Below are 12,504 nucleotides of genomic sequence, written 5' to 3' on the forward strand. Positions count from 1 at the left end.
ATTTTGCGTTTGTTGTGAAACATCAAATAATTGATTGTCTCCCGGTCACTTAAACTCTTTGATATCAAACCATCTGAGAACAAAACATTATTATTGAAAACATTTTCATGGGAAGTATTTCTTTATAAAAAGTTTGGAGTGTGAGCTACAGGTGCATCAGCATGTCCGTTCACCTTGTGATGCGATACACAAAATGTAAATCCCCATCTGACATCTCATTATCGATGCAATATCCTTCCCTTGCATTGAATGGCATGTCAGATCTGTGGGTCCGGATCTGCTGCAGCGGATTCGTGTTGGAAAAGTCACGAGCAGAGTCCTGTCTCTTAACATGAGGTGCACTTGTTTTGGAATTTGATTCGCCGACCACGCCGCGCACGCCCCGCCCCCGGGCCGACGGCGCCCCTTCATTGGCCGCGGCCGTCGCCTGTCTCGGGGACATCAGGGGAGGCACGAGCTGGCCCGTAAGCCTGCGCTCGCGAGGCATCAGTGTCGGACACGTAGTGGGAGCGCGCGGGTCCCGATGCACAAGTGGCGGCGACCCTCTGCGGAGATGAAGGCGGACTCCGACGGGCTCTGAGTTTCCACTGCCCTTTTCATTCAGGAGCTCGGTTCGCCACTGGTTATCAATATGGCAGAACCGTTATCCCAGGCACCCCCTGCTACAAAAATGGCGTCACTGAACCGGGTCCGAGCTCTGGCGATGATTTTCTTAACTGTCACGGGCTGTTGTGTGGCCCCGACAAGTGGCAAGGAAGGGTCCGAGGAGACCGTCATCATCGGCCTGAGGCTGGAGGACACGGACGACATTTCCTTCATGGACAGGGGCTACCTGCGGCTGAGTGAGCGCTCCCGGGTGAAGCTGAGGATCTACGGGCAGAACATCAACAACGAGACCTGGTCCAAGATCTCCTTCACGGAGCACGAGCGCAGCCGGAGCGTTGACAGCTCCTCGTGGGATAACCAGAGCCAGGAGGAACTGTCCAGCCCGCATCCCTGCGGCATCAGGACCTCGGATATAATCATATTGCCCCACATCATCCTGAGCCGAAAGACAACGGGAATAGTTGAAGTCGAGGTCAAACCTCTGCGGAAAACGGAGAGGAGTAAATCGTACTACCTTTGCATCGCCACCTCCACACCGGCCCTGATCGGGATGCACGACCCGTGGACGGAGACCACTTGGATCTACCACAACGGGGATGACACCAACGTGATCGTGGTGGAGGAGAAAAAGTTCCTGCTGCCCTTCTGGCTCCAGGTCATCTTCATCTCCATGCTGCTCTGCCTGTCGGGTATGTTCAGCGGGTTGAACCTGGGGCTCATGGCCCTGGACCCCATGGAGCTCCAGATCGTCCAGAACTGCGGCACGGAGCGGGAGAAGAATTACGCGAAGAAAATCGAGCCGGTCCGCAGCCAAGGGAATTACTTGCTTTGCTCGCTCCTGCTGGGGAACGTGCTGGTGAACACCACGCTGACCATCCTGCTGGACGACATCGCCGGCTCGGGCTTGATCGCGGTGGTCATGTCCACCATCGGGATAGTGATCTTTGGGGAGATCGTGCCCCAGGCCATCTGCTCCAGACACGGCCTCGCAGTCGGGGCCAACACCATTTTCCTCACCAAGTTCTTCATGCTGCTCACCTTCCCCGCCTCCTACCCGGTGAGCAAGCTGCTGGACTACCTGCTGGGACAGGAGATCGGAACCGTGTACAACCGGGAGAAGCTCCTGGAGATGCTGCGCGTCACGGACCCGTACAACGACCTGGTGAAGGAGGAGCTGAACATCATCCAGGGCGCGCTGGAGCTCAGGACTAAGACCGTGGAGGACGTGATGACGCCGCTGAGGGATTGCTTCATGATCCCGGGGGACGCCACCCTGGACTTCAACACCATGTCCGAGATCATGAAGAGCGGCTACACGCGCATCCCGGTGTTCGAGGGCGAGAGGTCCAACATCGTGGACCAGCTCTTCGTCAAGGACCTGGCCTTCGTGGACCCGGATGATTCCACGCCGCTCAAAACCATCACTAAGTTTTACAGCCACCCGTTGCACTATGTGTTCAATGACACCAAGCTGGACGCGATGCTGGAGGAGTTCAAAAAAGGTGAGGCAGCCCATCACACTATCTCCTTTATTATGAGTCAAACGGTCCCAGTTGACACCACCCTTGACACCTGTAATGCCAGGTGAAAGGGTCACTTTCTGACCGGTCAGAGAGATCTCTTGACCCTCAGGTGATAAAAGTTTATTGCACAAGCAGGTTGGCCTTCCACCTGTCCACCACCACCCCCCTGTGCAAGAGCCAGAGACGGACTGGTGAGTACTAGTGTGTCCCAGGTCCTGCAGCCTCTTACAGCTCTTCCCTTTCAGGATGCCACTGCTTTGTCCGTCTGAGTGCTGTGAGCCAATCCCCCCAAAATGTGCATAACCTGATTTGTTTGTTGTTGTAGGTTTTTTCTTTTTGGGGAGTAGCAGGATAAATTCTTGTCCCCTTCACGATTTAACAAGAACTCCCGGGTATAGCAGAGGACAGGTTGGAGGAGGATGGGGTTGTTGAGGCACCTTTTAGGCCTGCAGCACTAAAGTGGCCACATCAGGAGTGAGCTGAACTTGCCACAGCTTCACTGGTCACTTCCTGTGAAGAGGAGGAGGAGGAGGAGGAGGAGGAGGAGGAGGAGGAGGTTTCCTTATCTTTCTCCATCGCTTCCATTCAGCGTTAATGTTCACACACTCTCTCTCTCTCTCTCTCTCTCTCTCTCTCTCTCTCTCTCTCTCTCTCTCTCTCTCTTTCTCTCTCTGTCTTGCTTTCCTTGCCCTCCTCCCGTTCATTCACCCCCCCCCTCCATCTCTCACTCTCTCTCTCTCTCTCTCTGATTTGTGAATGCATTAGGACATGTGGGAATGGTGCAACGGCAGTGCTGAGGTTATCAGGTGGGGGCATCTTGTTTGAGAACCTGCTTAAATCCCCCCCCTCTTGCCTCTCCTATGCTTTGCCTCTTAGTGATGGTGGCGATAACTCCCTTTTGCCCAGCCCTGGAATGCAGTTGTGTGGATAATGAATAACAGCCTCTAACACCCTCGAGCCCCCCATGTGTTGTGTTTGTGTATGCGCATGGTGTTTGAGAAAAGATGTTTACCTCGCCCGTGGTTTACCTGGTGTTTTGCATAGCCACCCCCCCCTCCTCACTCTGCTGTGGCCTGTGACTGATTCCTGGCAGTGTGTGTAGATGTGAGCCTGTTCTCTCTTCCCGGCAGCCGTAGGAGTGATTCACAGACACACCTGTCGAGCAGCCGATTTCCCAACGTCCACAATGTGAGGGGGAAAAAGCACTGATAGATGCATCGCGTGCTCATTCCAATATTCACTTCCCTTTTAAGAGGATTAATTGGGGGGTTCAGAGCTACTCATTGAGCTCCATTACCAGAAATTAGGGGAGGTTCTCCATGCCAAATTAGCGTTACATAATATACTCACGGGGGGGGTTCATCACCGCTGACTATTTAAAGACGCGCGGTATTTCTGAGCAAAACAAACAATAAGGAGGAGTTACTGCCCCATGTTATATTATTACTATAGTCATGTTACAGAATATAATTCCTGCAGTATAACCTCCCTCTCTATAACGGATTATACCTTTTTATTATATTTTAGTTAATTTTGAAGTCTGGTCCGACGTAACAAGGACTGTGAAGGTGACACTTTGGACACCATGGGAAATCGTCCATCCATCCATCCATCCATCCATCCATCCATCCATCCATCCATCCATCCATTATTAACAGGGACTGGAGCTAATCCCAGCTGTCATTTGCTATACACTCTGCACAAGTCACCTGTGTATCTTTGGAAAATCATTAATTAAATAATAATATCTTATATCTAATATACATGGAAATATAATGGTATATATTATACTATTTTCTGGCATTTTATCAACAAAACAATTAGCAAATTAATTGAGGAAAACACCTGACCTAATTCACTGACAAACGGCTTGAAGTGTGAGTCATTAAAGATCCTGAGATGTGAGCGTGAAAGTAAAGTCTGCTCTGCTGCTGCAGGATCAGAGAGAATCCATAAATTGTTGCTGTACATATCATTTCATCAAGTCATCAGTGACATTTCAACGAGGTTCATATAAAACAAGTAACTTCAGGGCTTACTGGGTTTCAAATCAACTGGCAGTTCACTGGTGTTCTTAGATATCTGCGTTGGTCACTAAAAGACAAACACATTATGTTGCCAGTGTACTTGATGCTATAGCTTAAGCGAGAAATGGCCGAAGTAGGGTGTCTCTGCTGCTGGCCAGGAGCCAGAGGGAATTCGCCTTTCAGCTTCTCATGGAAGTCATAACCAACAGTTGCAGGGAAGGCGGGGGGTTCAAAGTTCCCTGTCAATCTGGCTCTGTTCGCGGCGCACACTCAGTTCAAAGTGCTTTGTATTGTAAGTCACTGTTAATTAATTTGATGCCGCTTGTGGAGCTGCACAGTCGTCTGAAGTCTGTAACAAAAAAATCCCCAACCCCACACCGCGTCGCTCGCGCTGGACACCGTGTCGGAGTGGCCAGCGCTGCTTTGTGTTGGATCTGAACTTTGTGACTGACTAGATTTCCTTTTTGCTCATGTTCTCAATTTAACAATTCGACAGAACCACTGTAATCCTATTCTCCAATTTCTAATGAACAGAGAAATTACACTAAATTAATGTTGCCCTAAAATGAAAAGCAAAAATGTGAAAAAGTCAGATTTAAACCCACCGTATGCCCGTGTTCATTTTCTAAGTGGCTCGACCTTGGGCCTAGGTCATGGGTTAAAGTAGGATTTATGTGGGAGCTTTTTAATGCAGGCGGACACCCTTCTGGAAACTTCTGACCTTGTCATTAATTGCTGTTTGTCTGTGATTGCAACAATTACTGTCATCCAGGGGCTGCTTGTCAAAGCTGCAGGTTTAGCGGTTAATGAGTAGGTCAGTGTGTGCCATTTGGGACCAGAGAAACAGGAATTCAACTTTCCCTCTCGACTTCAAAGAAATGGGCGATCTTACTGAAAGTGAAAGTTATTCACCAGCTCACACGCAGTGCAACCAGCCTTGTGAGAGGAGGGGAGGGGGCTGACTGTATGTATGGGTCTTTGGAGAGCTCAAATCAGGTTGTGCACAGGTATTCTTCTCCAGCACACGGTGCTCTCTGCCCCCCAGGGAAGGCACGCCACTTGCCTAACTTGTATTTGGGAGTTTTTTCCGAGGGGGGCTGAAAGGGGACCCAGCAGAGGCAAGGAAAAAGTTTCCCCCACAGTTTTCCTCAGGCCTTGCTAAGACTGGACACTTATAAACTCCCTCTTGTCATTTCTGACTCTGTGTGTGTACATTGATTTGGTTACTCCACTGTTTGTCCGCGACAAACATGGTTTTCATGTAGGTAATGCAGCCCTTCTTTTCAAGCTGTTACATTTACATTCATGTTAATAGTACTCCTCCCTCTTCTGATGAAGATCCTCTTGATAAATGATCAACATCATGTTCAGCTGTCGCTCCCCACCTCAGGTTTTTGGGCCTCAGTGTTTCAGAGTACCGTCCCCTGTGTAAAAGAGCCTACATGAGGCCTGGCACGTCTTGAACTAGTTCCCCCGATTGCTGCAATATAGGCCAATCTATGCTTAATTCAGATTCACCAGCCTTCACGGTCTCCCTGCTCAGGGCTTCGTCTTAAAGGGAAACTGATTTTTTTACTCTGTCGGCCTTATTGAAATCCTTGTTTTTAAAAGCAGTTTGGTGTTTTGCTTCAGATTTTCTTTTCTGGTGTTTGTTCGGAGCGTACTATAGCTAATGTCTAGGAAGCATGTTGGAGTGTTTGCCTGGTAACCCTTGGTGCTAACGCTGCAACAAGTGTTGGGATTAAATGGCATCATGTTGGTTGGAACACTTAATGTTTCCTGATGAGGGACACCCCTTTGAACTCAGCACGACGTCTGCTGCCAGCCGCTCACTTTATCAGAAGTAATTACCTCGAATCAAAGGTTGTCTGCTTTTCACTTTACTTTGTATTATTATGTCGTTATTAGTAGGATCTAATTTGGTTACAGAAGAACTTACCAATAGAAATAGCACAATGTGTGATTACATTAACACATATTAAAAAGAGAGCTCGTTTTTATGCTGTGTTTTTTTCACATTTCTTCATGCACCTGTTCTGTCGTTTGGCAATTAATCCTCACTGAAAGAAAATCTTGAGTCGTCTCTATGATTTATTCCATGTGTTTTGTTTAACTCTTTTGAGTGACTTTTGGGTGAAAGAAGCCCAAAAGTGCTGTTATAGCAACCCTGTATATAGTTACCTCTGTATTGTAGTCTGGACTTTGAATTTAAGGAACCACACTCAATGTTTTGCATGTTTGAGCCTGTTTACCACAACCATGAATAATTGATATCACTTCTAACGGTTCTTTTAAACCATAGTTTTAGAGTCGTGTAGAAATGAAAATGTGTGTTTTTTTTTACTTTTTTTACAGTTGGATTCACAATATGTGGTTATGTGCTCTCTTACAGGACAGTTTTTATGAAGATTCTTTCGTTTTTGTTCACGTTTACTTCTCTTTGCCACTTGGGGCAGCAGAACCAACAACATGGAAATTGTATCCCCCTTTTAGGTTGTTGTATTAGCAAAGAATGTCATATTTCAATTAGGCAGCTACATCAGACTATATTTGGAGTAATTTCTGGAGCCAGCGACTGGAGACATAAACATTTTTAATGAATTTTTCAGGATAAACTGATTCGATTCGGTGGTCAAATGTCAAAGGTCAAGGTCACTGTGACCTCACAAAGCAGTTTTTGCAGTTTTTGTGATATCTCTGGAATTTCTGTCATAGAGTCATTTTAACATTTGGCACAAACATTCACTTTGACTCAAGGATTAAATCACTTGATTTGGATAGCCAAAGCTCAGAGGTCAAGGTCTCAGTGGCTTCAAAAAGTATCTTTATGTTTTTCCTAAACGTCATATCTTAAGATCAGCTTGAGGGGATATCTTCAAATTTGCTACACAGATTCATATAGACTCAAAGATTAACTGAACCCACATTTTGGGGGTTGAAAGTGTAACCTTGCATATCTTTTAACACATTACATCTGGAATAACCAAACAACATATTGTTACATGAGGCCCAGACATTCACTTGGACTCAAGTATGACCTGAAGATAATTTGGTGGTACATTTATGACAAGGATTTGGACAGAAGAGCAGATCCAGGAATTTGGTTCTCTTCCTTTAACATTACAATAAATTTTCTCAAGTTTTCCAGAAAACCATCAATGGATCTCTCGATGAAAAAATCCGGTGCATTGACAGAACTGATATCTATAAGTGTGTACAGTTGGTGAGGCTTGATTGAATTTAATTAGAGTGTTGGGCCATGGCGGTGGTATGGGCTCTACTGAGAGCTTTTTCCGATTTGTAATAGAAATCTTTAAGAGGGTCAGAGACAGGCAGTTAGCCATATCCTCTGTTAAAGGTTATTGTTCGTGTCTATTCATTAGTATTCTTTGATTAAGACATTTTCAAGGCCTTGCTGGAAATTTTCATTCGATTTTTAATGTGATAATACTGATGCAGCTTTTAAGATGTTAAAACATTTCCACAACTTTTAACTCAAAAACTTACAGAACGGAAAAACAACCATATTGACATCATGTCTTCACTACAATTTGCATATTGTTCGGCTTTAGTGTCCTTGAATTCACCGCCAAGGAAATATTCCCAAATGATCCCCTCTAGCACATCAGTATCAGAGTAGCATATTGTAGTAGAGTAGGTTGCTAATTAACGAACTTCCACCTGTCATGTAATAAATATTAGAGTAATTGCCATACATAATGTCAATGAATGATTGACTTATGGTGACTTCCATATTGTCTGGATTGAACTCTTGTTTGTGTTTGTTGACTGGCTTTCGAATTGGCCTACATTCTTCAGATTCTGGTACAACATGGAGTAGGCTTTTAAGACCCGATTAGTACAACAGTTGAGGAGTGTGAATATGGGCGCAGTGCATTCCCCAAAGCCTGTCTGATCGGGCATTATGACTTTGCTTTACATCCCGGCACTCCATATGTATCTCAAGAGCACCAGAGAGGTCTGTCTGCAGTGGTCCCGATTGGCTGTTTAGTGGTGTGGTACTGCGCGTTGAGTATCCAGGGAGTTGCTGCTACTGTGCCACAACTCCAACCCTTACCGTTCACCATACCAACAACTGTTTCCTTGTCAGCTAGCTCACTGTATATTTACATTTAAAATCAGTGGGACTTCAAATTGGCCCTGCTTGGCAACCGACAAAAGGTGCCACAGAAAATGTAACATGCGTTGGCCTAAATTAAATCACGAGACATCAAAAAAGTCCCAGCAGCTTTGAAGATGTCATTTTATGAAGAGTCACTTTGAAGAGAAAACTCTGTGTATGTCGTTTGATCTAAACCTCTGTGATCCGGCCCTCTTGCCTCTGTCGAGCAGCGACAGTGGGCATTTATGGACGCCCACTTACATAAAGGTTGCACGAATCTTTTTGTGCAATCTATTGTTTGGATGGATTAATATATTTATATTTCAACACCTACTCTTTTGCTCAACACAGTTGTGAAATCATATGTCAGGTCACATCTTTTCCTCTTAACAACTTCTTGGATTCATTAGTGACTCGTTTCTTTTCTGGTAGCCTCTGACGACCGCCATTCCTGAGGAAAGGCTTTGGTAGTTTTGTGTTGTGGATGTAGTTAAGAAGCTGAGTCTGCTTCCAGCACATGTTGCCAGGGATCTGTAGTCATGCACTACTGAGCAAAATTTGTTATTACACAATTGAGAATGCAGCCACCCCCATGTTCCTTTTAATAAGCTGTTTCCCAAAACAGAGATCACACTGGGTATGAAGGATCAAGGTAGTAACAGTATTCGGGATTTATAATTGACACGAGACAAGCTGTATTACTATAACAACTGAAGAGTGATGTAGAGATGAGTGAGTACTTATTTGCTTGATTATGAAAAGGCCTGGATTTTACTGAGACACATGAGTAAGCAGAGTGTGCATACATTTTTTAGTGTATACTCTTTTTTTGAAGTGTTCAAAAAAGTTTTGTGGTCTCAGGATTTTTTGCAGACATGTTGATATTCAGTCAGTGTTAATTGGACGGTTCAAGTCAATTATTATACAGCTAAATGCAATGAGAGTTAATTCAGGACATTTTGTCAACATCGAGAACGCAAAGATCTCTCTCCCAAAGCAAAAAAACATAAACAAATAACGTAATTCATAACATTACAACTTAAAACTACAACTATTTCTCTGTCAAGCTTATCCAAAGCCAATTAGAACCCAGAGACAACACAAGAGCTCCAGTACAGAAGAATGCGCTGAAGTATCTTGTTCAATAAGACCAAGTGCAGGAGCGCCGGTAAAAAGTACACAGTAAGTGCTAGTCAGGCTTGTAAAGAAAGGAGATGAGCACTCAGAGGAGATACGTCTTTAAGAGGTTCTTGAAGATACAAACTCTGATGGAATTTTCTAACTCACTCGACTGCCAGGGACCCAATATGGAGAACAGTCCTGACTCTGGACTGTGGTTGCCTTTTGTGAAGGGGTGGTGATACCGGATGATATTTCTTGGAGGAATTCAGGGGACAAGAAGGACCATAAGCCCATTTGATTGAGTTCAGGTACTGCAAGTGACCCTGAAGTTACTCTGTAGGCTTTAGCAACTAGGATTTGAAGCTGGCAGCCAGTGGAAGTCGATGGACAACAGAGTGACATGAGCTCTTGTCTGCAGATTGAAGAAAACATCTGTAAGTGTTTCACTGAGCACTAAGGCCATTCATAAGAGCATTTCAGTGGATGAGGCGAGATAACCATGACCTGTACAAAGCTCTTACTGGCACTCTGAGTCAGGTAAGGCCCGCTTTCTATAAAATGGGTAGACAGATGCAACATGGTCTGAGAAGGAAAACGGGTCATCAATATGGCACCTAGCTTTTCATGACCTTGGTTGGTGAGAGATGAAGAGGTGGAGTTGATGTTAAGATTGATTGGTGGGGATGAGTATACGTTCAGTCTTAGAGAGGTTTAGCTCAAGGTGGCCTTTCCTTCACACATGACTGATAGACAAGTTGAGATGGACACTGTGACTGTGGGATCATCTGGCACGTATGACAGGAACAGTTGTTTCACATTTGCATATTGGTGATATGAGAAGCCATGCCAGTAGATAATTGGACCAAAGGAAGTTGTGAATATTGCAAAGAGGAGTGGTTCCAGCAACGAGCCGTGGGGAACCTCAGTTGGGAGGGGATGGTAGATGGACATTTGTCCATGCTATGTCACGGAACACACAATGAGATAGAATTCAAATCGAGAATGCACTGTGCCCTAGATGCCCATCAGAGAGTAATAAAAGTTCATTCTGATTTTTAAAATATCTGAAATTCATACTTTTGTGCAAAGGAATATACTTTGTTTCTCATGTGAAGGGAAAATGTTGTAGATATGTTTGTTTTCACTGTACTTATGTCTTTAAGATGCTATCAAGGTAATTTATGAAATGAAGGGAAATTGCTGCCATTAGTGTCCCCGTATGATCATTTTGAGAAGGAGCAGAATAATTATGATGATGATGATGATCCCTGTGTTGCAGTGATTATTGTGTCTTATTAGCCGAGGCTGAGATGTGTAAAATTCTACAAACCCTGAATTCAAGGTTTGCTGTAAAAATCAGGCCCAGTTTTCACACAGTAAAGTTTGTTGCACTGGTTATTGAGCTCCTGAGGTAGAGAATTATAATGAAGTAAGAAGTCCGTGTTACTGTTCTTTCTGAAAGTCAGAAATATTGATTAAGTGGCATCTCTTTGACATCTTTTGGTTCTCAGACGTACAGTAAAGCTGCTAATAGCTGCTAATAGCTGCTAATAAACATGTGCTGTGTGTATGGTTGGATATCCGTCTCTCTTACAGTTGGTTTACTTGCTTTTATATTGATATCACTATGTATGTTCAAATTATTATATCTTTATCTAGTTTATGTTTCACTCGGATTTGAACTAAAAAGAAAATAAGGCCCATTCAGCCTGTTCCTCACAGAGGGACAGAAAGCCCTCCAGCTTGGTCAGCCTGGTAACCAGGCTCTGTGCAGCACACTCTGGGAGGCAGAGCCACTTGCTTGTGCAGCAAGTCCCATCCCCCTCCTCCAACATTCCCTCTCTCCCTCTTCTCTCCATATTGTCCTCTTGCCCATTTCCCTCAGTGTTATAAATTACAAACGACACAAACCTTCCAGGCCTAATGCCCTGCCATGGACGCCTTCCAAGCTGCACTTTTTGGAGAGCCAAGAGGCTGGCTTCATTGATAACACCGGGCACACTGTCCGTCTCTCCATTTGCTGGCAGGAGGAAAAGCCTAAGACGGGCCCTTCACAGGCCCAAAAGACACCAGCGCCTTTTTACAATCAGCTGATGGAGCTCACTTTTCTGAGACTTCAGCAACGGTAGTGTTTCATTTCAGGCGGCCATTTGAAACGTATAAGTAATAAACAAAACAACGGAAAGACTGAGAATCACAACTTTATCCCAAAAGACCCCCTATGATTTAGATTTATGCATATAAGAAGAAGCAGTGTGATTTTGGGGGGACTTCAGACACTACTGTTTGGGTTTCTTTAAATGTAAACACCAGTTAAGACTTTTTAGAGAGTGGTCAATGGGCCATGATGTGTCATTCTCAAAAGTGCATGTGATAATTTCATGACCACACACTGCCACAGAAGTGATGCTAACTAAATCAATCTAAAATAGAACCCAGCTACACTACTGAAAAGATTTATGAAGAGAATAAATGCCCTTTCACTTAATTGTAAACAAAGGATTTATCAAGATCTCAAAAAGCCACTTAGTTCCACCAATCTGCCTTTTAGTGCTTCCTGATAAAATGAAACCAAAATCAGATTCTCTTCTCACATGTGACGTATGGTGAGGCATGTATGATGTAAGTGTAAAAAGCAGTTTGAATGCACATTTTTTTAGCCACATCCATATGCAGCAATAAGCAGTTTATCTATAAGCGTGGTTCTAAATACACAGATGCATTTTTGGGTCACTCAGTTCTCTTGGTATGCCTGCTCTTTTCCCCTCTCTGGTGTCTCCCATCAAACAGCAAGGGGGGAAACTGCTAGTAGAGCCCCACTATGGGCTGCAGGCCCCTGCCACTGCTCCAGCTGACCCTCCAGACCCAGATCCAGCCTCCAGGTCTTAACCCCATCTGCAGCTGACCCTCCAGCTTGAATTATTATTCCTGTCCTGTTTGCTTCCATTGCAGATGGCGACTTTGCTGTGCTCATACAGTATCTTTGAGTTGTTTTTAGTCAGCGATCTAGTCAGTTCATGTCTTTCTCTTCTGCCTCAGGAGACGGCTGTCAGTGGCCTTTAGTGTTTGAAATCCTCCAACTTGCTTTTATATTGTTGGGAGG

The 12,504-nt window shown here is 44.8% G+C and overlaps 1 protein-coding gene across 4 annotated transcripts in view; it reads left to right on the top strand.

The window, feature by feature from the left end:
* The first annotated feature begins 510 nt into the window (after window positions 1–510).
* cnnm2b (cyclin and CBS domain divalent metal cation transport mediator 2b) overlaps window positions 511–12,504 on the top strand; it is a 34,696-nt gene continuing 22,702 nt past the window's right edge. For all 4 annotated transcript variants that reach the window (XM_053419380.1, XM_053419378.1, XM_053419379.1 and 1 more), the window contains exon 1: window positions 511–2,108. In XM_053419380.1, the coding sequence (XP_053275355.1) occupies window positions 632–2,108 (1,477 nt within the window). In that variant the 5' untranslated portion in view covers window positions 511–631. The remainder of the gene's footprint in view (window positions 2,109–12,504) is intronic.

This window comes from Pleuronectes platessa, chromosome 3, assembly GCF_947347685.1.
Source record: "Pleuronectes platessa chromosome 3, fPlePla1.1, whole genome shotgun sequence".
NCBI lineage: Eukaryota > Metazoa > Chordata > Actinopteri > Pleuronectiformes > Pleuronectidae > Pleuronectes > Pleuronectes platessa.